General features: G+C 37.9%; 1 protein-coding gene across 6 annotated transcripts in view; it reads right to left on the reverse strand.

Annotated features, from left to right (window-relative positions):
* The window catches only part of si:dkey-151g10.3 (serine/threonine-protein kinase WNK3), a 343,184-nt gene that overhangs the window by 260,834 nt on the left and 56,433 nt on the right, over positions 1-25,917 (reverse strand). For all 6 annotated transcript variants that reach the window (XM_051933579.1, XM_051933582.1, XM_051933581.1 and 3 more), the window contains exon 3: positions 2,356-2,528. In XM_051933579.1, the coding sequence (XP_051789539.1) occupies positions 2,356-2,528 (173 nt within the window). The remainder of the gene's footprint in view (positions 1-2,355; positions 2,529-25,917) is intronic.

Genomic DNA, 25,917 nt, shown 5'->3' on the forward strand with positions numbered 1-25,917 from the left:
GGAACCAAAGTGAGTGCTACAAGGATTTTTGCACACAGAACACACCTAATGCTTAAACAACTGTATATATATTAGTTTGCTATGTACTGAAAAAGAAGAGAGCAGTTGTACGCGACACTGAGAACAGAGACATCACTTCCTGACGCCCTTTTTCTGATATCTGACAGGCTGGTTCCACTAGACTTTTTTTTTTTTTTTTTTTATCAGTCCTCCTCTCGCCCGCCCACCTCCACATCCTCTTTGCTAGTGAACTGCCACTCCGCCCCCGCTATTATCATGTACAGCCCCCTCTCGAAAGCCCACCTCCCTATACTCTTTACTTGTGAACTCCGCTCCGCCTCGTCCCCGCTATTAGCTTGTTCGGTATCGAGTGATGGCAACATTCCGCCCCGTGCCTCTCCTCTCCCCACATGCCATCCTGCTTCTAAAATATTTGCCCACCCACCCACTCATCCCTTGCCATCTCTGCAGATCATTAGATCTGCCTGTGCCTGTAGATCTGTGGCTGTCATCTCGCAATGGCATGCTAGGGAGATCACTGCCTGCCTATCCTCCATAAAGTACCCAGGTAAAGTCCAACAGAACTTGAATCTATACTAAAGTTTTAGTTGAAGATGACAAAGAACACTGGCTTTGGTATTTTGCGGCATTAGCCCCCACTACAGCCTTCACTTTCACGCTCTCCCTAAACAAACCTATAGGTCTTGCCATCATTGGATACAGAGCGCGTGGGGTGGGAGTACACTAAAAATGTAGTGCATGGCTAATTGGTGCTAGTGCTTGTCTCCTACTTTTCATCCATGTGTGACAAACCATATTTTGCCTCTTGATTTATTCTGTTCTTTGTCTATTGGACGCCATGTTCTCTGCTATCAGAAACTTCATGATTATAAGAATATCTGAAATATAAAGATATCTGAAACAATTGAGAAAAACAAAACTTGTAGCACTGCTGCCATCAGAGTGTGCTCTGAAACGCTGAGGGTCAACAAAAGAAACCAACAAGACTGCAGGTATCAGTAAATAAAATGAGACGTGGTAGGGTTTTTTTTAATAAGCTGTAGATGTGTATCAAGAACAGCATCTGAAGATGAGTTGTCAATTTAAAAAGGAGGTCCCTTGTGTACCTTACATGAAAGGTAATAATGGCTGCTGCAAACAGGGAGAAAACCTAGTGAGAAATATTCCCTTTGAGCTGGTAATATGTAGAATTGTGAGCACTGCAAAATTCAATGTGTATCTGGTTTGCCTGCTCATCTTAATTTGCCTTTTTACAGAGGCTCACTTAATAAATAAATAAATACACACACACCAGAATGACATAAAAAAAACACGAAAGAAAATTAAAAAGAAAAGCTGACAGTAAGTTACAGTCAGTGACAGCAGTTACAGTCACAGTGAGGCATTGGACATTATGCAGGGAGATCCAATAGCATTTTAACACACTCCTACTGAGTAATTCTTTAACTAAAGTACTCAATGTTAGTGAGTCGGAGAGGATGTGCCGCATTGTTCATTTTTTCATTCTCTTCATTCACAGTGCATCCCATAACTGAGCTTGTCCTGTTCATTAGATGGCTAATTCAGTGGGCCTTTCATGAAGTGATAATACCAGCCCAGCAAACCACAGAAAATCCACACCACACAGAAAATCACAGAGGCTATCAGAGTTGTAGAATATGTGAAGGGTGCCACTATTCACATTATAGAAACACAATCTCCAAAGAAAAAAAAGAGCCTGATGAGCCCTTTCTTACATAATTTTCCTATGTTTTGAGAGCAGTACAGCCTGTGATTGATGTGGACCCCCCAAGTACCTGGAGTAAGGCACCACCTTCACATTCCCTGAATAGTGACAAGGCACAGAGGCTCATTGGTGCAAAGAAAATTAATAACCAGTTCATTGGTTTTGTAGAAAATTCTTTTTGCACCAAAAAACAAAGGACTCCTTCCTATACTCTACCTAATTCCCCTAATCTATACACCACACAAGTGCAGAATCATGTGAGAATGTTTGCAAGAGACATGATCTGGTTTTATATTTAAAGTCTGAGCTGTACAGAGTAAAGAGAAAAGGAGACAGGTCTGTTCCTTGTGGTGCTCCAGTGTCTCTCACAATCATATCAGAGACACAGTTCTTAAGCCTAATAAACTGTGGTCTGTGATTATCGCTTAACAGGGATGGCTGGATGGTACTGAAGAAAGTGCTGCCAGCTTTGTCCATGACTTGATTCAGAACAATCAGCAGCAGCAAAAGAAATATGTCTGGGACAATTTAATGAAGGAAAAATTGCATAATCTCAAAACTTAAAAATGTGAAAGAAAATTAAAAGGTAAGTAAACTGGAAAACTTACGTTTTAAGTGTACCCGAAGTCATAAGCTCTGTAACTAGAACAATACATTTCTTGCCCTTCAGAACGGACTCCCAGGAATCATAGAAGCGTACAATATTAGGATGCTGAAGACCTTTAAGCATTTCGGCCTCTTCTTTAAATCTCTGCTGCTCAGCTTTTGTCAACTTTCTATCCTGGAATCAAAAAAGGTTATTCAAGCCATTAATATACAAATACTAAACATATCATTTAAATACAGATAACGCAAAATACTTGATGTAAAATAACTGCAATAGGAAACTAATAATTTCAGCCATCACAACCTTTATACAATTAATAAATCATAAAAAGAAATATACAAAGACAATATAAACAAATCTAAAATTTCAACAAAAACGATGAAAACAAGTTACACCATAGCATGTTGCAAAATATTTTTATTTACTTTAGTATTAGACGGAAATACATTCTATTTAAAGCATATCTACCCAACAAGTCAGTATTTTCATGAAATAAGTAACTGGAGAAAATACCAAAACCTCTAAAGACAGCGTATCTTGGCACCTTTATAACTAGTAGCTGATTCGACTAGTAGCCGATTCAACCAGAACAGTCAAAAGCGAAAGATTATTTGTAAATGTGCTTGTGCCAAGCACACCAGAATCCTTAATCTATGTGCAGCAAAATAACAATGTATTAAACATTATGAATTGTAATTACCCCAGCAGCACTGGTTTCTGACTACTAACAACTTAATATGGAAAGAGCAAACTGATGCATAACTACAAAAGTGCAGTGAATGGATATAACTCATTTATTTTACATACTCAAGAGTAATACAACTAGTGATAAACAGCTGCCCAGATCAGAAATGAAAAATCACTTATCAATCACCATGTCTGTCTGTGTGTCCATCTTTAGGTGAAATGATATACTGCAATACAGCACATTATACACATTTTTAAAGTTTTAAAAGCTTACAGTTAAAATGCACAAGCACTAAAAAAATAGGCTTGTGGTGACTAAAACAACTTTTTGTAGTCATGATTGCCCTGACCATCTAATCAACCAATATTTTACTTCTGTCAACATCATGTATCAAGCCCTGATGAGATATCCTGTGCCATCTTGCTACAGTAGGTAGGATAAAAATCAACATTGATGACAACCTTCACATTGAACAAAATTACTTCTGAGCCAGCAGACCCTGCATAAATCGCATATAAATAGTCATTAAAGAAAGCGAAGTTATTTTCTTTCATTTGATTTTTTTACCGCCGTATCACTATAGGAGGGGTATCACCTTTTAAAATTATATCTATACTAGCCAATGCATACCGTAGCATACGGTGGTGTAAGAATAGGAACGGAAAACGGTGAGAAAGGAATTCAGAAATCAAGAATAAATAAATACTTCTTGAAAGATGCAGTGTGCATGTAGAATTTATGGCCAAGCAGGATTACAAGTGAAAGTGATAAATAAATCAGGCTTTCCGAATTTACGTACTATGGCCATGGCATCCTGATAGTTTTGTTGCATGTATCTTGGACTTCCTGGAAATGTAGACGGTAATATGATCATTTTGCCTGCATGTACGTTGTTATTTTCAGCGTTTGCTTGCAGTGCATCTGATAGTTCCACGCGCAGATCTTGTTGATGTAATCTGAAATAGTTGAGACACTCGCCCTCTGTTTTAACATACGCATCTACGACGTACTGTTGGAATAGTTTGCCGCTGGAGTGCAAAATACTAAATGTATTCCTCATTGCTAATCTGTACGAGTAAAATTGGCATTGACTAAGCCTTATTCGCTTGACGCTTCTTTTATCGGGAACATGTTGTAAATCTTTGTGCCAGCCAATGTCTCCGTAAGGGAATAAAAGTGGGTACACCATAGGATCGCAATTCATATTGAGCATGGATATCTGTTTACAGGAGTTGCCTATGGGATAGATGCAAAATGTCCCTTTCGGCAGGCGTTTCGCCATCTTCTCCGACGAAAGTCGCTGCAATGTCGGGGCATTGTATTGTCGTAAATCCTTGTTATACTATGTGTTTTTTATTTAAGTTTAATGTCACTATTCTCTGTGCCCACTGTTATAGACTCATTCATACAGGCAGACCAAATATGGTACACAGGGCACAGCACCTTCATTTAGAATTGCCGAGCCAAGCACAGGACTAGATAGCCACAGACAACTGGAGAATTGAATAGTCAGCCTAAAGACAGACTAGTGTATATTTCTGTCTTCTGTCAGCACAGAAACCTTTCCTTGTTGGGAGAATGGGAACTGTATATGGGCACTGTGCTATTCCTGCATGTTTGAAGGTGGGGTTTGAGTACTATCCTGTCCTTGTTTGGATCGGAGCCAAGAGCCTGCACATGGACCAACCTGTATTTAAGAATGAACACCTACGGCCAACACTTTGAAGCTTCCGGGCAGAAGAGTATGTCTTCTGTCCGAGGCCGAGCAGAAGATTATGTATTCTGTCTGGCTAAAATCCTTTCAGCGTGGCAACGAAAGATGACGGACTCCACAGATCAGGAGTCCCACGGCTTGATATGTCTGTCATATGCTTCCCATTTGTAATGCCGCGTCAAACCGTCAATAAAGAGCTAGAATTATCCTAACTTGTCGTGTAAGCTTGTAACTGTCATTTTGCATACTGGGTGGGATAATACTTTTTTATTTAAATTCAGGTTATTAAAACGCCGTAATTGAAAAGAACACATTTCCAGAGAGCTAATGCCTCTTACGGAAACAATCCTGCCCAGGGTTTTCCTTGAAAACCATTCGTACAGATGCTGTTGGATTGGACTGAGCAATTTCATGCATGTGTTTGTATGATTTAGCGAAGGGGTTGATGGTTCTGAGCATGGAATCTAGCTGGAGAAGTACATTTTCGCTGCATGCAGAGTTTGCTTTATTTTGTAAGCGTACTTAAGTAGCTTGTGCTGTGTCAAAAACATACAACTGTCCATATCCTGGAGAGGTAGAAGTGTTAGCGTATAGTGGAGAGATTTGGTGATAAATTTGCCCTTGTATTTTAAAACAATATGGTCCGTGGCCAGGAGGTTGAGTTATCTATGCACCCATAGAAGCAAACGCTACAGAAGAGTTGTATTCTCAAATGTGTTCACGATAATTTTTAGCTTCTGATGTTTGCTGTGTAAGAAGCTGTTGTAAAGACACAGGTGGCTCCCGCAAAGGTGGTAAAGCTACTTTATCATTGTAGCAGCACCTCGAGTACTTGTTGGATGTATTACGCTCAGCAGGCCAATGTAGTGCATGACATGGAAGAGGAAGAATAGGAATCGAAAAATGCTGTGTCAGCTGCGTGTGGGCGGGACCGGGTTTGAAATGGAAGCAGGACGAACCAGAAGAGAAATATATGTAAGAGATAGTTTTGGGTTACTTAATAACCGTATCATATTTATAATGCATCATATATATATATATATATAAAATATGCTTCTGATGATGACAACATGGAGAGTGTCTCAGTCAAGTATTAAAATTACTGGGAAGGTCACGCGCGCACAGTCATGGACTCCTGTGACAGAGTTATACTGCTTTAAATGCCTGGCCCAAACTGGAATGGGTTATTAATGCCATTAAAGTACAAGAGGTGGTCTTGGATCATGGGCTACAGTGCAGGGGCAATAAAACAGATAGATCCCGGTGAATTGTGGTAGCTTCTGCTAATCACATTATGCGGGTTGGACTTAGGCTGGATTTATAGTTCACGCGACGCAGTGCATGCTGCAGAGGACGCTCCTGCTACGCAAGCGTTGTACTTTTTATACTTGCGTGCGTACTTTACTTAAATCCGGAGGAATCCACCAGGTGGCAGTGTGAGATATTATCACGGGGAGAACAGGTTTGGCTTCACTATGTTGTGAATTGCCTGTAACACCCATTAAACTCCGATGACTCCTTACCGCAATATCTCTGAAAAGGATGTTTAATGATGAAATCCATCAGTCCAGGTATTTGTCCATTTCAGCTAGTATTGGGCACGAGGCTGAAACAATCCCTGGACAAGGCATCAGCTCATTGCAAGGTGACTACAAGCACAGACATACACGCTGGCGTCATTTTAGTGAAACCAAATCTGCATATTTTTGGAAGGAAACCGGAGCACCCTGTGGAAACCCAGCAGGAAAACATGTAAATTCCAGGCAGGGAATATCAGCAACGTGACTCCCTGCAAGACAGCAGCGCTAACGCTCCAACACCATGCCACCCCCATGTGTGGCATTAACAACAGTATTCATTATTTAAATGAAATTACCAATTTATCTAGAAAATGTAACATACATACTTCAATGCATTTCATCGTGAAAGTGATATCATGTATAAATCTAAGGATTCTAAATGTGCAGAGAATTGGAATGTTATACATTAATGTGCTCAGTGTGGCGATCTATTGCTGTTTGCCACTACTGTCAGTACCGGAGGAAGCCTTAGAAAAAAAGATGGCACAGAAGACGGTATGTGAGACTTTTAAAATGTATTGTGTCATTACGATCGGGAATATGCAATGCTTGAATATCAAAGCACCATGAATGCATCTGTATGTCGGCATTTTGCTTCACCACTTTGAACCATTCATCAAACATCGAAGCGCACACACCGATCTCGCAGGATCCGCAAAGCGGCTTTCTGTCACCTGTAGATAGTAACCAGAGACTCTGACAACACATTCCAAATTTTGGCACACTGCGCCCCCCCAACTTTTTTCTGGTACTGCAACTCGCGCAAGCGGCGTGTTAATTTCTGAGGACCTGCTCAGAGGAGGCATGAAATGAATGCTGGGAACGCATGGCAGCCTGATGCGGGCGCGCACGTGTTCTGAGCGTGAAGTATAAATGAGCCCTTAAAAGTTCAAAAGTATGATTATAAAATGTGGGAATAAAAAAAAAAAAAAAAAAAACACGAAACTAAGCCGGACATTAAATTATAAAATAACAATTTAAAACTTCGACATGAAACTGGTTGTCCGGAATAAAGCAAAACAGCACCCGTGTGGACAACACAGATTAATCAGTTACTGTACGGATGTGCAAAACCTGCCAGAGAAATAAGTGCCACGTTGGGGAACACTTTAAATGAGTTACACTGTCAGCCATTAGAAATAGTATTTTGTAAAAGCTATGAAGAACTGCGTGTTATTAAGAGTTGATGCATGTAGGCATGCATTTACCTTGTCGTTTGACGAGTCACACACATCCAGCGGGTCTGGCAGTCTGTTACTTAAAGATGAACAATGTCAATGCCAATAAAATCCATAAAGTCTCGATCACGCTCACTAAAATAATTGTAGAAATCTTTAATGGCATAATAGCAGCCCAATATAATATAAAATACACGATTCGTCTGCCTGTTAAAAACGCAGTTTATGAGCGCTGCAGCTGTTGCTGTCACGCTGCCTAGGTTTAAAAAAAAAAAAAAAAAAAAAGCAGCAACCCCCAAAAAACTGATATAAAGTGTCATGACGTGTGTTAAACTAATACGGACAATTGCAGGACATCGAAAACACGCAGAAACTAATGAAATTATTGAAGTTATAAGTATTACCTAAATTACAAGACAAATGCATTTCAGGAGCTAGTGCCCCCTATAGGAAAACAACAAGTCATTACAGTTGACTGTGCTGAACATTTTAAAGAGTCTAATCACTGACATTATCTTTTTAAAAGTTTACATTTCTTTCTCATGTTATTTCTCCAGAATAAATTAGATTAAGTTTTAGTGCCAAAATCAATGATACTTCGATCGAGCAGTCACTGATCTAAATTGGCTAATTTTCACTACGAAAGACACTATCTGTGACCAGTAGTCCCTGGGATTGGCTCCACCTCCATGACCCTGTGTTAGGATATAGCGGGTTGCACAATGACTGACTGACTGACTTTTTACAAGAGGTACTATGGTAGTTGAGTCAGCAGGTATCTTATTTTGTTTTTACAGCAAACTTCCTGTAGTATTATCAAAGGCATTTCAAGGCATACTTTACCAGATTGGAAATTTAGCCTTTACATTAAAGAAAGTGGAGTAATAAACTGAGAAAAAGGAATCAGAAGTCATTCTGTACAATTAGACAAATGGCAAGAAAAGCTACTTTAATGGATTCAGACTGTTTTTATTTTGTCCCTTAATTAACACAAGCTCACCATCCAAACTCAGACAAACAGTGTCTGCTTTATGTATGGTAGGTTACATTTAAGCATGTTAGCCTTGTATCTTCTTGATAAACATATTATTAACATTTAATTAATATGAGGCTTTTTAAAGATTTGTACTGTGTTAATCATTTGTTTGTCTGTGTCATACAGTATAAATTTGTTACAAAACAAGTACTGAATAATTAAAATGGTAATCCATATTTATAATTACAAAAAAAATTAATGATTATAAATTGTTAAAATTTTTAAGTGCATGTATATTTACATTTACACAGTGTTTAATTGCCAATATAAATTAATTTTGTTAGAGAGATTGGAAGCATGCACGGATAGCAAGGTTAAAAAAAAAAAAAAAAAATTAAATTAAGCTTTGTTTCATGGGCTCTGAGGCTAAGGATCTGTGCTGGTATCCAGAAGGTTGCCAGTTCGAATCCCCGTCACTGCCAAAAGAGATCCTGCTCTGCTGGGCCCTTGAGCAAGGCCCTTAACCTGTAATTGCTCCAGGGGCACTGTACAATGGCTGACCCTGCGCTCTGACCCCAAGGGGTATGCGAAAACTACCAAATTCCTAATACAAGAAATTGTATAAGGAGAAATAAAAAAAAAAAAAAAAAAAAAATATAGGTAACTTACAGAATGAATTAAACAATGACAAGTTTGTAATTATTAGAAATATTTTCTTTTCTTTTTAAGTAATATGTAATATGGATAAGTATTTTTGCACATATTTAAGTTTTTTTGGTTTTAGTTTTTTATGGTCACTGAACAAAAAGTCTACAGAATTTTATTTTGTTAATTAAAAAAACAATTTTGGTTTAATAAAAACACTGAAGTTAATACTTTAATATAGGACACAAGTCTTCATTATGTCTTGATAAGGATCTAAGTGTAAAAAAAGTTTTTAAAGGGATAAAGAAAGGAGGGGGAAAAAAAAAAAACAAAAAAAACACACACACTGTTATCAGTATTGGTAAATCCAGTAACATGAAATCGGTGATCAAATGCAGTCTTAAAAAAACTAATTTGAGCATTCCTAGACAAAATGAAGAGAACGGTCCATAATTTTGAATTATTATTATTTTTTTTTAAATAGCAACTAGAATGCCCTTCATAATGTTTGGGATAAAATACATTTTCTACATGCAACACCCCGCCAACCCATTTCAGGGCACCATAATATTTGGGACATAGCAGCAGTAGGTATAATAAAGCAGTCATATTCAGTACTTTGCTGTATATCCCTTGCATGCAATGACTGCTTGAAGTCCGAGATTCATAGACATCACAAGGTTTTGAGTATCTTCTATGATGATGTCCTGCCAAGCCTCTACTGCTCTCATCTTCAGCTCCAGCTTGTTACCGGTTTGATTTATGCTACAAAGCAGGTCCATGTCCAGTGAGCGTTCAAAAGCAAATTCAGGTAAGGTCATTGTGTTTTATTTATCAAAAGACAATGCCCAGATTACAAATGGGCACTACAAAGGTTTAATAAAAATAATAAACACACGATGGTAACAGATATGTTTATCCCCTTCCACAGATATTCTCCTCAAGTTGCTTTGTCTTTACTTATTTCCAAATTAAAATGCATCTGAAATAGGTTTTGCTTTATGCAACACAACAAACTTACGATTAAGCAGACATATGGAAGTAATGTTTCATTATGGTGATAAGGAATTTACACAGAAAAGCACACATTTATAATAAGGCTTTCTTTAAATAAGCATGCCTTATCTTACAATACTTTACTCAAGAACAAGAACACATCTTCTCAAAAACAGAGGCTAGACAAAACACCAGAGCTTTAACAGGCACATGTAACAGTGTGTTATCATCTAAATACTTCTTGAACTTGCTATACACAGTATTACTACATTATTATTAACACATTTAATGAATGTACATACCAGCATATTAGAACTATCAGGCTGTGTTTAAACTTCTTAATCTTGCATTACTGCTATTTAAGATTTAATTATGAACTTAAATTTTTGCATACACATGCAACTTTTAAAATAGAAGAACCCAAATTTAACATTCCAATGTATTAACATTTTCTACATTTTACATTGATGAGTGGTGGTAATGGTTGGCTTTTTAGAAGCAACGTGTTTAGTGGAAAAAAAAATTTATTTCATAATTATTTGCATATGATTCACTGTATTATAAACACAATCACACAAACATTGCTTTAAAATCTGTGTTGTATTTTTACTGTAAAAGTAAAAAAACAAAATAATATTAAACCCTAATTGTTAAAAATCTTCAACTAATCCACCATTTACCAACGTCACATTTATACATTTTTAAGTGGTTCCCTGCAAAATAATTGTTGTACTGTACTGTATGTATACCGAATACAATATAATCAGTAGGTAAGTAGAATTATTTATTTAACTGTAGTGCTGGTAATTGAAATGAATAATCATAATTATACAGTAATACCAAAGGCAATAATCCTCAGTTATTAATTTTATCATAATCGTGCCGGCCTAATGTTAAGTATAACATCATTGCACATCTCTGCAGAATGCAATCTGCAAAAAAAATCGACACAAATCAGGAAGTTGTGGGTAATATGTCCTAATACCCAGTTTTGTCTGTACAATTTAAACTGTAGAGCTGACAGCACTGTACTCTTGCTGTGAAGCATCTAGCATGCAAGCTGGTGACCCTCAGAATGTTCTGGGGCCTCATGCAATAACATCATGTGTAGAATTCACACTAAAAAAACGGCATATGAACAAAACTGAAAATTAAAAAATCCATAAAACTGTCACACACTTCCCAAACATGAAATTTAATGCACGTGCATGCACCTACTGTCCCACTTCAACTTGAATAAGCAAATCAATATAAATAGTCCCTTCTCTTCAGTGTTTTGTTAAAAGACAATGGGGAAAAAAAAGAAGAATTTCGGTGAATGAGAAGTGGAGGCTAGGAAAAACATACTATTTGTTGGCATAAGCAGTAGTATAAGCAACAAAAGGAAATTGATTGAGTAAATCAGCATGACAGAGAAACTCGAAAGTTCAAGTTCAGAAAGTCACACAGTGCCCAAAATAATGGTGTGGACAGATATCAAAGTCAACGTGAAAAGGCAAGTCGCAACCCACCATCTGTTTATTCGGTTTCAAATAATATTACGTAAGCTGACCCCTGTGCCAATGACACGACTCCAGTCATCATCACCTTCATCGTCACCATTTTTACTGCGCAGCATATTCATCACCATCATCACGTCACATATAGCTACGTGTACTTCGCTATACAGTAAGTGTAAACTTATCTACCGATTTCATATTGCTTAGCAGTTGTCCCTGTTATTAATAGAGTAAAGGGTGGGTTGTAAACAATACAGGGAGGGTTTAAAAACATCCAAATACACATTAAATAATTAAATAAATATGGTGTCCCTACTTTGCGGAAATTCAGTTATCGCGGTCGACCTTGGAACCTATCTCCCGCGATAAGTGAGGGATTACTGTACTTCAGAGGGTGAAGTAACACAGTCTGTCCCAACTCTGCTTCAAGACAGAGGGTGTTTAAGTAATCAACAGAAGGTGGAACAATTGTGAAAATTGTTTGCTCCAACTTGCAAAGCTTATTATACTTTAATTGCTGCAGAACATCTTCAGGGAACAACCAAGGTTCAAACATATAGAAGGTCCATTTGTAACATTCTGATATTTCGTTTTTTCACTTTTTGCTAACCTTAACTTTAAATTTAAACCTTTGGTGGTTTACAGTTTTTCTCACCATTTTAGGTCATTTATTGCATTTCAACTGATTAAATCTGAAGTAAAACTGAGGTGTTCTAAAACTTTTGGCTAGTAGTGTATGTGTTATCCCCCACTCCCTTAATCTTACCCAACTTGGGGACAACAATTCCCATCAACCAGTCGTTGCTCTAGTCTCAATTACTTCAAAGTAACCGAATTCCTCTCTGTGGCCAGACATCAAGTTTTGAGGGTCGAACTTTTCTAGGCATTATTTGGGTCGTTTGACAACGTTCATTTTCTGATAACTAAATCTTTAGTGCGAAACTCAAACACTTGGAAATTGTTTTTTCCTTTTCTGAATTTATGCTTTTGAAATAATAATTTCATGTACAACCTCTTTTAGATGTTCTTTATTCACCATTTTCACAACTGTCCTTCACATTCACAACCTGAATAATGATCCCCTAATAATGATATTTTTAGAAAATGTGCCAGTTATTTGAATAATTTACCAGCACAGACCAACTGTGAGGCATTTGGGCTCTCAAATAACAAGTGTTTTTCAACTGTGTGTAAAGTCAAAGCTCCCACAACAAAGACCGAATAATGAAGCAAACAGCACATTTGAAAGAATTTTTTTTTTTTTTTTTTAACTCAACCTTACTAAAATTTTTCAAGCGACTGAATACTCTTGCAATAAAAAAAAAACAAAAAACATATCAAATCAGCCTATTTGGCATTATTAAAAGGGCTGCATGTGAATTCATTTCAGACCTGTAATGCTAGGTAATCTTGTTGGAATTTTTAAAATTCCAGGCCTATGCTACTATGCCAGACTTATTGTGTGGACTGAGCCCTTACATTAAGCCGATTTAACAGACTAATACAACTACCCAAAATTTCCTGGGTTTCTACATATCTGAAAAAAGTATGTAATTCAAAAAAGAAAATGAACATAAATGAATGAATCTGTAAACATGAAGGAAATAAAAACTTTCACCCTCTTTATGGATTATAAGACTCCATAATTAAAAGTAACAGATTTACAACTTAATTTGTTTAGTCTGTGTATGGCTTTTCATTGCAAGTATCACTTACAGTATATTTAAGCACTATCATCTGAGCTACTCAATTGCCAGCCAAGGGTCCTAATCCAGCCAATGAGCCTTTTAAGTTGTCCTTTTGCTTGATTTATAATGGCTTTTTCACCTGATAAAAAGCCATTCATTCTGCAGAAGTACTATTTCAATCACAGTGTGACTGTACCTTTCAGTAACTAAGCAGCTAAGATGTTTTCTTTTCTAACCCTGCCTAAGAGTGGAATCAACAAATACTATTATCCGCTGGTCTCTTATCATATCTCCCAGTCTCTGCAGGTTCCCTACTGCTGTTTAATTGATGTGCTAAGGGTCTTTTGAAATGTTGCTTGTAACTAAAAAATGGAAAGGTGATAATGAAAACAGTTTAATATATAGTTTGTTAGATGTGTTTGGAAACACCTGGTTCAAATGGCCACAAAAAGGTTTTGATCAGGGCTGATCAAACGAATGGTCAGGAAAACAGATAAGGATCTGTATGCAGATTTCTTATTCTACCTTGCAACCAAATCCAATGAAAAATACCAAAACAATACCAAACAAAAATTCTGTTTTTTGTTTCCTTTATCCGGGTGTTGCTGACATCAAAAACATTAAGGCATAAAAATTTAAAAGCACAAAAAGTAATACCATTACAACATATCTCTCTATTATAAAAAGAAATCCTGTCCCCTGTCCTGATAGTCTACGATACATGATTTTTCTCGGAAGATAATTTAAAGACCCGCGAGATGAAAGAGACCTGCCACGGTGCATCTCACGGGAACATAGAACGAGAGTCTTGCAAGACACACCCTACTTACAAGCAATATCAAAAAAAAAAAACAAATCAGTAGTGTAAAGGCAGTCATGCAGCACACACAGCTCCAGGGCTCAGTGCATATAAAGTGTATAAGGTCAATACGGTAGTAATGAAATGAATAGGGTAGAAATGAAACATCGACGATTAAACGAAGAAGAAAGAAAAGCGCTGAGAAAAGAGACTCAAATGCGTTGGACAGAAAAAAGAGCAAAAAAGAATAATCGAGGTGCAAATTCAGAAAATAAGGAAAGTAATTATCAGCCCGGAACAAGAGGAATTGAAAAAATAGCACGTCTAATCCGGCTCTTAAATAAATGACAGTGAGTAAAATGACAAAGTAGAACTTCATAGAGATGTTTACAAACGTTGGCGCTAAACACATGCAGAGCAGGTTAGAGACTATGAAACCAGGGAAATTAGAAAGGCTCAAAAAAAAAAAAAAAAAAAAATGTTGGCACTATACACATGTGGAGAAAGTTAAAGGATATTAAAGTAGGAAAATTAGAAAATATAAAAAAGTAAAGATCGCAGTAGCGCAAACAAACAAACTGCCTCAATTAACTATGTACCTGTCTAACTTTGGTTTGGCACAATAATTACTACACTATTGCACCTTAACACTTAATTCTACTTTATTCACATAATTTTACTTATTTATTATGTTCTACTATACTGTTATCTTTCAATCTATGACTTTTTGTTAATGTAACTGATATTCTTCTAACTTTGCACAGTTTTTGATAAACGGATCAGGATGCATTTCACTGCGTGTTGTCCTGTATAACTATGCATGTGACAAATAAAGAATCTTGAGAATTTCAAAAACGGAGTTTACCGCACATGCATTTATTGGTTACTTTGTTAATGTATATATATATTTATCTGTCTGCTTATTTAAAAACCTAAATTTACTCCAGGAGTCAAAAACGTTCTGTCTAGCCCTTGTACAAAAACCTAGACAAAAGCTGGGGTATCACCTTGGTAAACCCATGTACTTTTGGAACTGTAAGAGGAAAATAGCACAACTTTACAGACAGGAGTCCAATGCAGAACTCTACTTACTTTGTTACTTTGTAAAAAAAAAAAAAAAAAAAAAATATTAAATGCTGATGATGTAGATCATTTTGTCTGTGCTGAAATTCCAAACAGAGAAACCTATCCTGACCTCATTAAAAAGATTCAGCATATTGGGACTCGCAAGATTACAAATATTGTTTTTACAGAAGTTCTGAAATAAAAGTGAAACTAATGAAATAGCAACAATTCAAAGAAAAAACAATCTTAAAAGTGTGTGTGTATCCAGAAAACCAAATACGGGGGTTGGCAAGCGAAGCCCCCTAGTACAGAAAAAAATCAAAAGTTCTATAATACACTTCTGTCAATAGCAATAAAGAAACACCAACTGTGACAAATCCAGAAATTAAATAAAACAAACAATTTTTTAACAAGATCATGACAATAACAAAACACAAACAGTAAAGATTTCCAAATAAAAAAAACAAAAAAACAAGTAAATTTCTAACAAGAAAGAAAAAAAAAACATGGACATGTGATGTATCTGTCTCATTAATTCAGTTTATCTATCCAACAGTGTACCTTGGTAACTTACAAGTATATCAAGATGAGAAAAAAAAAGATGCCTTATTCAAACTCTAGACAACATTTTTCCAATGGCTTCAGAAGGTCGACATTACAAAATTCAAATAAGACTGACCACTTAGACTTGGGAAGTAGGAAAAGTTTCATTGGTATCTCTGAGTTGCATTGAGACTGGGAAGGAGTCTATATGCTTGTAGCTATTAAAGATGTTGTTACAGTAGAAAATTAGAAACAATAGGACAGCGTTGCTCAGGAAAATTCCTGTCTTACATATCACCCACAAGGACAGAAGTAGTACTTGCTAGCAATTGACTTTTTTGAAGTTTTTGGATCAACTGAAAGCAGATGAAGTATTTCACCTACTATAGATAACTGACTTGCTGTAATGATGCAGTAGTACAATTGTATAGATAGGTAGAACTTTACTTGGTCCCAGGGAAAAATCTGACTCTTTACAGAAGCTCTTTAAATAAACAGATAAATAAATCAATCTACCTATTTATGTATCAGTCTATTAATAAACAAACACACACACACACTATGGCCAGTACACACACTAAAAATAAAGAACATTAAAAAGAAAATTTCTGACTTGGCAAACACAATAACAGACATTACAGTATATGCATGCATATTGCTGTTTGTATAAAGGAGCATTTGACGAACTTCTGCTGAATGATTCATTGGCTGAAAGTACACAGTGTTAGTGTGTCAGAGTGAGGATCCGCAGAACTGTTTATAATGCCACTAAGTTTTGTTTTCATTCTCTCCGTTGCTATATGAGCTTGCCCTTGTAACTAGTTTGTTAATTCAGTGGGCCTTTCTTGAAGTGATGTTACGAGCCCAGCATACCACAGCATAAAAAACTGGACTAGCCATCACAGAGTTATAGAAGATGTGAAAGATGTCACTTCCTACATTAAAGAATGGAGTCTCCTAAAGAAAAAGAGCCTGCTCTGCCCTTTCTTATATAGTTCTTCTGTGTTAGGAGACCAATCCAACTGTTTACTAATATGGATCTCCAAGTATTAGCTGGAGTAGACCACCTCTACAACCACTTCTTAAGTAGTGACCAAACAGTGAGGGACTATTGTGCATGAAAATCCAAAGAAATCTGCAGTTACAGAAATGCAGGCAGTCCCCGGGTTACATACAAGATAGTGACTGTAGGTTTGTACTAAAGTTGAATTTGTATGCAAGTCGGAACAGGTACATTATTTTAATAAATGCTATTGTTGACTGACTGTAACCAAGTGCTCTGCCAGTGAATGATAGAGTTTCACCTCTCTCTGACCTTTTTATTATTTCTGCTTTATTTTCAATGGTGATGGTTTTTCTCTTCTTTACTGTATCACCAGCACTTGCATCATTTGTGTTTCAGAGATATTCTTGAAGGGTGAAGACAAAAAGGTTAAGATGAGCTCTTTTGCATAGCACTGTACACGTTATCACAGCAGGAAGACACCCGTCAACACGTCTGATGTACTGACAGACAACTTCCTGCTATGTGCGTAACAGTACAAGCAGGCTTGCTACTGAGAATGAATGGGGGGCGACGAGGAGCGGTTCTTCACCAGCCCACCTCACAGTCACCTCCGCTACAGTATGCAGCTTGCAGTGTCCGCTCACCAAGAACGAACACGGTGCGGCCAAAAGCGTGTAGTGAATCATCCAACCCCAATTCAACAGGCAGCAATCCGAGGCACACTACAATGCTACCCCGCCGCCCCGTTCAGCCACAACCGGGTCACCGCTTGCAGCATTACCAGCCGTGTGTGCTGGGCAGGCAATGAAAAGCCCCCCTCCGCTCCTTCCAGCCTGCATCCAGTCAGGAGCAGTAGTGGGTGGGCAGCGAACCATCGCCCTGCACACGAGCAACAGCTGTGGCCCCGGTGACTATGGACCACGGGTCACCGCTTGCCGCTGGGACCCACCCGAGGAACACTACACTGCGCGAGCAGCAAAATTGCCCCCCACTCCAGCCACCGCTTGCAGCATCCCCAGGCCGAAGATGACGGAGCGGCAGTTACTGAGGCGCATGCGTCGCAGCTGCGTCCTCGTTCGTAAGTCGCAGGTCGGATGTCCGTAACCTGGGGACTACCTGCATTCAAACCAGACAATCATGCTGCAGTCGTAATCACTGAAATCTTGTTCTGTCTCCTTCTGGTGTTTGATGTGAATATTAACTGATTCTCCTAACCTGTATGTGGCATGATTTTATGCATTATACTGCCACCTCATGATTGACTTAATTAGTTGCATTGATAAGCAGGTATACAGTTGTTCCTAATAATTGGCCGAGTGAGTGTATATATACAGTAGGTTTTAATTAATTTTTTTTTATATTAGTATTTTTGCTTTCTTACAAGTGATGCGACTGTAAATTATTAAGTGCTTATGAATCATGTGGTACAGTGATCCCTCGCTATATCGCGCTTCGCGGCTTCACTCTATCACAGATTTTATATGTAAGCATATTTAAATATATATCGCGGATTTTTTGCTGGTTCGCGGATTTCTGAGGACAATGGGTCTTTTAATTTCTGGTACATGCTTCCTCAGTTGGTTGCCCAGTTGATTTCATACAAGGGACGCTATTGGCAGATGGCTGAGAAGCTACCCAACTTACATTTCTCTCTATCTCTTGCGCTGACTTTCTCTGATCCTGACGTAGGGGGTGTGAGCAGGGGGGCTGTTCGCACACCTAGACGATACGGACGCTCGTCTAAAAATGCTGAAAGATTATCTTCACGTTGCTACCTTCTGTGTGCAGCTGCTTCGTGAAGCGACATGCCGCACGGTGCTTCGCATACTTAAAAGCTCAAAGGGCACGTATTGATTTTTGACTGTTTGTTGTTCTCGGTCTCTCGCTCTCTCCCTGCTCCTGACGGAGGGGGTGTGAGCTGCCGCCTTCAACAGCTTTGTACCGGCGGTGCTTCGCATACTTAAAAGCCAAACAGCCCTATTGATTTGTTTGTTTTCCTGTCTGTCAATATGGGGTGCTGGGTCTTTCAGCATGACAATGATCCCAAACACACCGCCCGGGTAACGAAGGAGTGGCTTCGTAAGAAACATTTCAAGGTCCTGGAGTGGCCTAGCCAGTCTCCAGATCTCAACCCCATAGAAAATCTTTGGAGGGAGTTGAAAGTCCGTGTTGCCCAGCAACAGCCCTAAAACATCACTGCTCTAGAGGAGATCTGCATGGAGGAATGGGCCAAAATACCAGCAACAGTGTGTGAAAACCTTGTGAAGACTTACAGAAAACGTTTGACCTACCCATTGCCAACAAAGGGTATATAACAAAGTATTGAGATGAACTTTTGTTATTGACCAAATACTTTTTTCCGCCATAATTTGCAAATAAATTCTTCAAAAATCAGACAATGTGATTTTCTGGATTTTTTTTCCTCATTTTGTCTCTCATAGTTGAGGTATACCTCTGATGAAAATTACAGACCTCTCTCATCTTTTTAAGTGGGAGAACTTGGAACAATTGGTGGCTGACTAAATACTTTTTTGCCCCACTGTGTGTGTGTGTGTGTATTATATATATATATATATATATATATATATATATATATACACACACACATATATATTACACATACATACACATACACATACACATATATACACACATATTATACATTATATATATATACACATATATTTATGCATATATAGGTGCTGGTCATAAAATTAGAATATCATGACAAAGTTGATTTATTTCAGTAATTCCATTCAAAAAGTGAAACTTGTATATTAGATTCATTCATTACACACAGACTGATGTATTTCAAATGTTTATTTCTTTTAATGTTGATGATTATAACTGACAACTAATTAAAGTCCCAAATTCAGTATCTTGGAAAATTAGAATATTGTGAAAAGGTTCAATATTGAAGACATCCGGTGCCACACTCTAATCAGCTAATTAACTCAAAACACCTGCAAAAGCCTTTAAATGGTCTCTCAGTCTAGTTCTGTAGGCTACACAATCATGGGGAAGACTGCTGACTTGACAGTTGTCCAAAAGACGACCATTGACACCTTGCACAAGGAGGGCAAGACACAAAAAAAAGGTCATTGCTAAAGAGGCTGGCTGTTCACAGAGCTCTGTGTCCAAGCACATTAATAGAGAGGCGAAGGGAAGGATAAGATGTGGTAGAAAAAAGTGTACAAGCAATAGGGATAACCGCACCTTGGAGAGGATTGTGAAACAAAACCCATTCAAAAATGTGGGGGAGATTCACAAAGAGTGGACTGCAGCTGGAGTCAGTGCTTCAAGAACCACCACACACAGACATATGCAAGACATGGGTTTCAGCTGTCGCATTACTTGTGTCAAGCCACTCTTGAACAAGAGACAGCGTCAGAAGCGTCTCGCCTGGGCTAAAGACAAAAAGGACTGGACTGCTGCTGAGTGAAGTTATGTTCTCTGATGAAAGTAAATTTTGCATTTCCTTTGGAAATCAAGGTCCCAGAGTCTGGAGGAAGAGAGGAGAGGCACAGAATCCACGTTGCGTGAGGTCCAGTGTAAAGTTTCCACAGTCCGTGATGGTTTGGGGTGCCATGTCATCTGCTGGTGTTGGTCCATTGTGTTTTTCTGAGGTCCAAGGTCAACACAGCCGTCTACCAGGAAGTTTTTAGAGCACTTCATGCTTCCTGCTGCTGACGAACTTTATGGAGATGCAGATTTCATTTTCCAACAGGACCTGGCACCTACACACAGTACCAAAGCTACCAGTACCTGGTTTAATGACCATGGTATCCCTGTTCTTGATTGGCCAGCAAACTCGCCTGACCATAACCCCGTAGAAAATCTATGGGGTATTGTGAAGAGGAAGATGCAATACGCCAGACCCAACAATTCAGAAGAGCTGAAGGCCACTATCAGAGCAACATGGGCTCTCATAACACCTGAGCAGTGCCACAGACTGATCGACTCCATGCCACGCCACATTGCTGCAGTAATCCAAGCCAAAGGAGTCCCAACTAAATATTGAGTGCTGTACATGCTCATACTTTTCATGTTCATACCTTTCAGTTGGCCAACATTTCTAAAAATCCTTTTTTTGCATTGGTCTTAATTGATATTCTAATTTTCCGAGATACTGAATTTGGGACTTTCATTAGTTGTCAGTTATAATCATCAACATTAAAATAAACATTTGAAATACATTAGTCTGTGTGTAATGAATGAATCTAATTTACAAGTTTCACTTTTTGAATGGAAGTACTGAAATAAATCAACTTTGTCATGATATTCTAATTTTATGATCAGAACCTGTATATATTTATATAGGACAACATGCAGTGAAATGTATCCTGATCCGCTTATCCAAAACTGTGCAAAGTTAGAAGAATATCAGATTAACAAAAAGTCATAGATTGAAAGATAATAGTATAGTTATAGTTAAATATAGTTAAATGAGGCAGTTTGTTTGTTTGCATTAATGCGATCATAAAAGCAGATGCTGAAAAATATAATTTTTTGTGATTGGCCAGTTTAATACTCACCAACCAAGCCTGCTGTAATGAAAAGTGGCTGATTCAGATCAGCGGGCTATCAATCGGAGCATTAGTAAAACTAACCATTTGAAATGTGTCTTATTTATTGAGAATAAATTGTTGCCATACAATACAATAATACAATCTATACTTGTAATCATGTTCTAATGCAAAAACCTTGTACAACAGATATATCAGTGTTGAGGTAACTTCAGAATTGGCAATTTCTCTGTAACTTAAAAAAAAAAAAAAAAAAACTGCTTTGTTGGAAGTGCATGTGTTGCTGAATTCCATCTCAGGGAAACTTGGACAAACTTAACCCTGCAAACTGATAAGCTCTTTTTGATTAGCTGTTCTAAATTAGCCTAGCATGAAAGACTATGGATGTGTGCCTCAATATGCTGTGTGTTTAAATTCTGCTCATGTTTTACATGAGGTGATGCTGCTGGTGTAGTCAAAAATACCCATGAAAAAAACTGGAATTCCTTGTATTTAATGTGCAGTTCAACTGGCCTCAAATATTTCATTTGCTATTTTATATTTATATTCCATTTATATTAGATTTCTTTACTGATGTGAGTTAACTTTTACCAATGTTTGGTCTGTAGATTAGTTCCATCTCACTACTAAACAAATGTGAAAGCATTCCACATTATGTATAAGGGGGGACCAAAATTTTCCTGAACAAGTAAATAGCTTGGGAGCAGAAGTTATTGAATATGCCACTGGATATCACATGCCTACAGTCTGGTTAATCAGTCTGCCATTAAGTGCCATCAAGTGTGTATTTCTGACAATTATTCTACAATTGCCCCAGGCAATTATGCCATATTTTTTCTCCAAGGCACCAGGACAGATTTTCAAGAGTCAATGATGATCATGCTTTTTGACATTGAAGCATTGATGGACTTGTTCATAAAGAGTTTGTTTCCATGGACAAACAAGCATCTACAGGAAAGCATTGTGAGAAAAAAATGACACAACTAACACTGTTTTTTGCATAAAAGTGCACCTGCACACAGAGTTATCAGTTTTATATTAAAAAAAGTGCCCCCCAACCCAGTATTTCCCAAATCTTGCCTCCTGCAATGTCTTTTTGTTTCTGAAATAAAAATTAAGACTGAAGGGAGCATCTGCTACCACTGAAGAAATCCAGATAAAAATGCAGAAACGCAGGATTCTCATGCTAACAAAAGATGAGTACAGGAAAGATTTCCAAATAGGAAAAGTGCTGGGACAAGTATACTGCATCTTATGCAGAGGTGACTAAAAGGGAATTGATGCAAGATTTATGATAAAAGTATTTGTTTTGTTATTTAATTTTTAACAATTCCAGGAATATTTACGTCCTGTCCCTCAAATTTAGAGAATATGCACAATACCACCAGAAAACCTACTTCTGTTACATGGGATGCAGGGCAGAAATCAAAACTATAAGGCAAGTCAGTATATCCATAAGAATTTTTAACAGGATTACGATTGTTGACTTTTTTTCTCTCTTCTTTTTCCACCCACCAGCATTAACACACGGGATCTACAGATTCAACTTCCTATTCCATAAGCCCTGGTAGGACACACTGTGAAAGGAGCACCAACTGAGGAAAGAAAACTTGTTTATAAAAACAAACCACTCAAACTACAAATTAATCTGCAATAAACATTATATATATATATATCTTATTAGTTTTAAAATTAGATTTCTGGTTCTTCGATAACCATAACCTTGCTGGATCAGCTCCTACTTGTCCCTTGAAGTGAAAAAAGCATACATGTGAAGTGTTACCAACTACAAGGAAGTTTACAAAATAATACAGTGGAACCTTGGATTGCGAGCATAATTCGTTCCGAATTCATGCTTGTAATCCAAAGCACTCGTATACCAAAGCAAATTTCCCCACAAGAAATAATGGAAACTCAGATGATTCGTTCCATAACCCAAAACTATTCATACAAAAATGATTAATACAAAATATAAAGTAAAAATACATAAAACAAATTAACCTGCACTTTACCTTTAAAATGAATCGTGGCTGGTGTGAGGGGGACGAGAGACAGGAGGAGGAGGGTTATTGTGTAGGACGACTTTCACTCTAACTAACAGAATCCCTGCTATCTGTTGGCTTACTGGAATCTTCTTTGTTTGCGACTTTAACAAGGAACCTATCCAATGACAGTTGCTTTTGCCGGAAGAGTCACTACACTTGGACACAATATAAAAAAAAATGCTTTACACACTATAAGGTTTCTAAACTCTTTTGGGATTCCACCCAATGGGCCGACACGCAGAATAGCATCTCGAAGAGACCATAGGCTTCCAGCGCTGTAGCAGTTCACCGTAAAAGCGAATCCGAAAAGATCACAGACATGCTATAAGCGCCTGCCATTGATTGGTGATACAAGGAACATTATAAATGCAGGGCACAGTATTACTTGGCCACTAACCTGGCCATTACCCTGCCTGACTGCTGTGTCTGTGTATAGGAGAAAGGCAGTTCCCGCTACAATAAATAACTGTGCTGTTCCTGTTTCAAGCTGAATATGTTGCTGAAGTATTGAGACTCAGCTTCGTGTTTTGGGGTGCAAGACAGGGACACGCACGTTACAACACACATGTGGTCATAATGCTATAGTAAACAGTAAACGCTCGTACTGATGTTGACTATATGAGTGAAGCACGCTGACTGAGACCAAGAATGAGAGACGATTGCCCACAATCCCGCAGCAAGAGAGGGCCAGAAGAACCATCAGCTCAGTTGTGATCACGTAACGATTGGCAGACAAAGCGTATACGTACAACTTGCAAGACCTCGCTCATTTATCAAGTTAAAATTTATTAAAAATTACAGCTCATCTTGCAAAACACTCACAGACCAAGTTACTTGCAATCCAAGGTTTTACTGTACCATTGTTCTTGTGAAATAATGCATTTACAGTAATCCCTCGCTATATCGCGCTTCGTCTTTCGCGGCTTCACTCTATCACGGATTTTATATGTAAGCATATCTAAACATATAACGCGGATTTTTCGCTGCTTCGCGGGTTTCTGCGGACAATGGGTCTTTTTACTTCTGGTACTTGCTTCCTCAGTTGGTTTGCCCTGTTGATTTCATACAAGAGATGCTATTGGCGGATGGCTGAGAAGCTACCCAATCAGAGCACACAGTTAAGTTCCTGTGTGCTGCTGATTGGCTCAGCGACGGAGTGCTGCATTAACCAGGAAGTCTAATCTCACTCATTCAGCATTAACGTGCCCCTGCTACTGCTTCAGGAGCCGTGTCCAAGCGCCAACAGAAGATGCAAATGATTGCAGAAAAGGTAAAAGTTTTGGATATGTTGAAGGAAGGAAGGAAACATCTACACCGCTGCAGGACACCATTACAGCATCAATGAGTCCACGATTCTTTTTATTTAAAAAGGAGGAAAAGCATATAAGATCTATGGCCGCAGTGTCCTTTAACCAGGGCGCAAAACGAGTTGCAAGTGGACGTGATAAGGCAGTAGTCTGGATGGAATCTGCTTTAGGGATTTGGATTGAAGAGTGATGGAAGAAGAACAACGGCAGTGCTAAACAGTCGCCTGAAGAGGCTCCTTTAGAAGAGCTGTAACGCTATCCTTTGTTGTGCAGTAAAATTAAACTCATCGTTATCGGACAAGTCATCGTGTCATTGTTGGTGAGTAACCATAATTAATTATTTACGTACAGTACTTATTACATGTACATAGTTTAGTGTCACTGTACACACATTTTACTGTATACAATTTTTCTTGCATTGTACGTATTTATTGCTGGTGGCCTGTCTGTCGTAATGGCTGTAACATATGTGATATCGGAGACGCTCGATATCTTTAAAATAATATTTAGGTTTTACTGTATGTAAACTGTGTATACATACATAATTTCAACGAATCTTACCTAATATCTAAGAGAATACAAAGGGTTTATGCTGTATAATTGTGCATGAAATGTTTATAATAGTGTGGGAGAGTTTATAAGGGCTTAAAATATATAAAAATAACCATACAAACATATGGTTTCTACTTCGCGGATTTTCTTATTTCGCGGGTGGCTCTGGAACGCAACCCCGCGATGGAGGAGGGATTACTGTAAAGTAAAAAATTGATGGGAATAAACCTACATGGTATGGAGTTAAAATATTTAAAAAGAATATAATAAATTCTCAGAGTAAGCAAGTACATTTATCATTCTGGGCTTTCACAGGAAGCAACTGAATTCACCATCTGGCAGTTTCTTTTGGAATTACAAAACCACTAAAAAACACTTAAAAAGTATAACTGCAATTACTTAAAGGGGTTGCTTAAAGGGGTAAGGAAAGGCCACAGAAAAGTGCAACATTCTCATGGGTTATACTGTAGATTTGTTATTAACAAACAAAACACATGCTGTTCTGAGCAATTTATTCAAAAAGAGTTTTTGTTTTTATAATGCTGTTCTGAGCATTTTTTTAGAAAATATATTTTCTTTTAATACATAATATGCATGTCTTTAGACTGTGTGAGGAAACCGGAGCACCCGGAGGAAACCCACACAGACACAGGGAGAACATAGACCCCCGTGACCATGTGTTAAATATACAACAAAATCTTTGGGGCTTAACACCTCTCTAAACCCAAGCACAATAAAACTTGTTCAAAGAACACG

Source organism: Erpetoichthys calabaricus, chromosome 11, assembly GCF_900747795.2.
Source record: "Erpetoichthys calabaricus chromosome 11, fErpCal1.3, whole genome shotgun sequence".
Taxonomy (NCBI): Eukaryota; Metazoa; Chordata; class Cladistia; order Polypteriformes; family Polypteridae; genus Erpetoichthys; species Erpetoichthys calabaricus.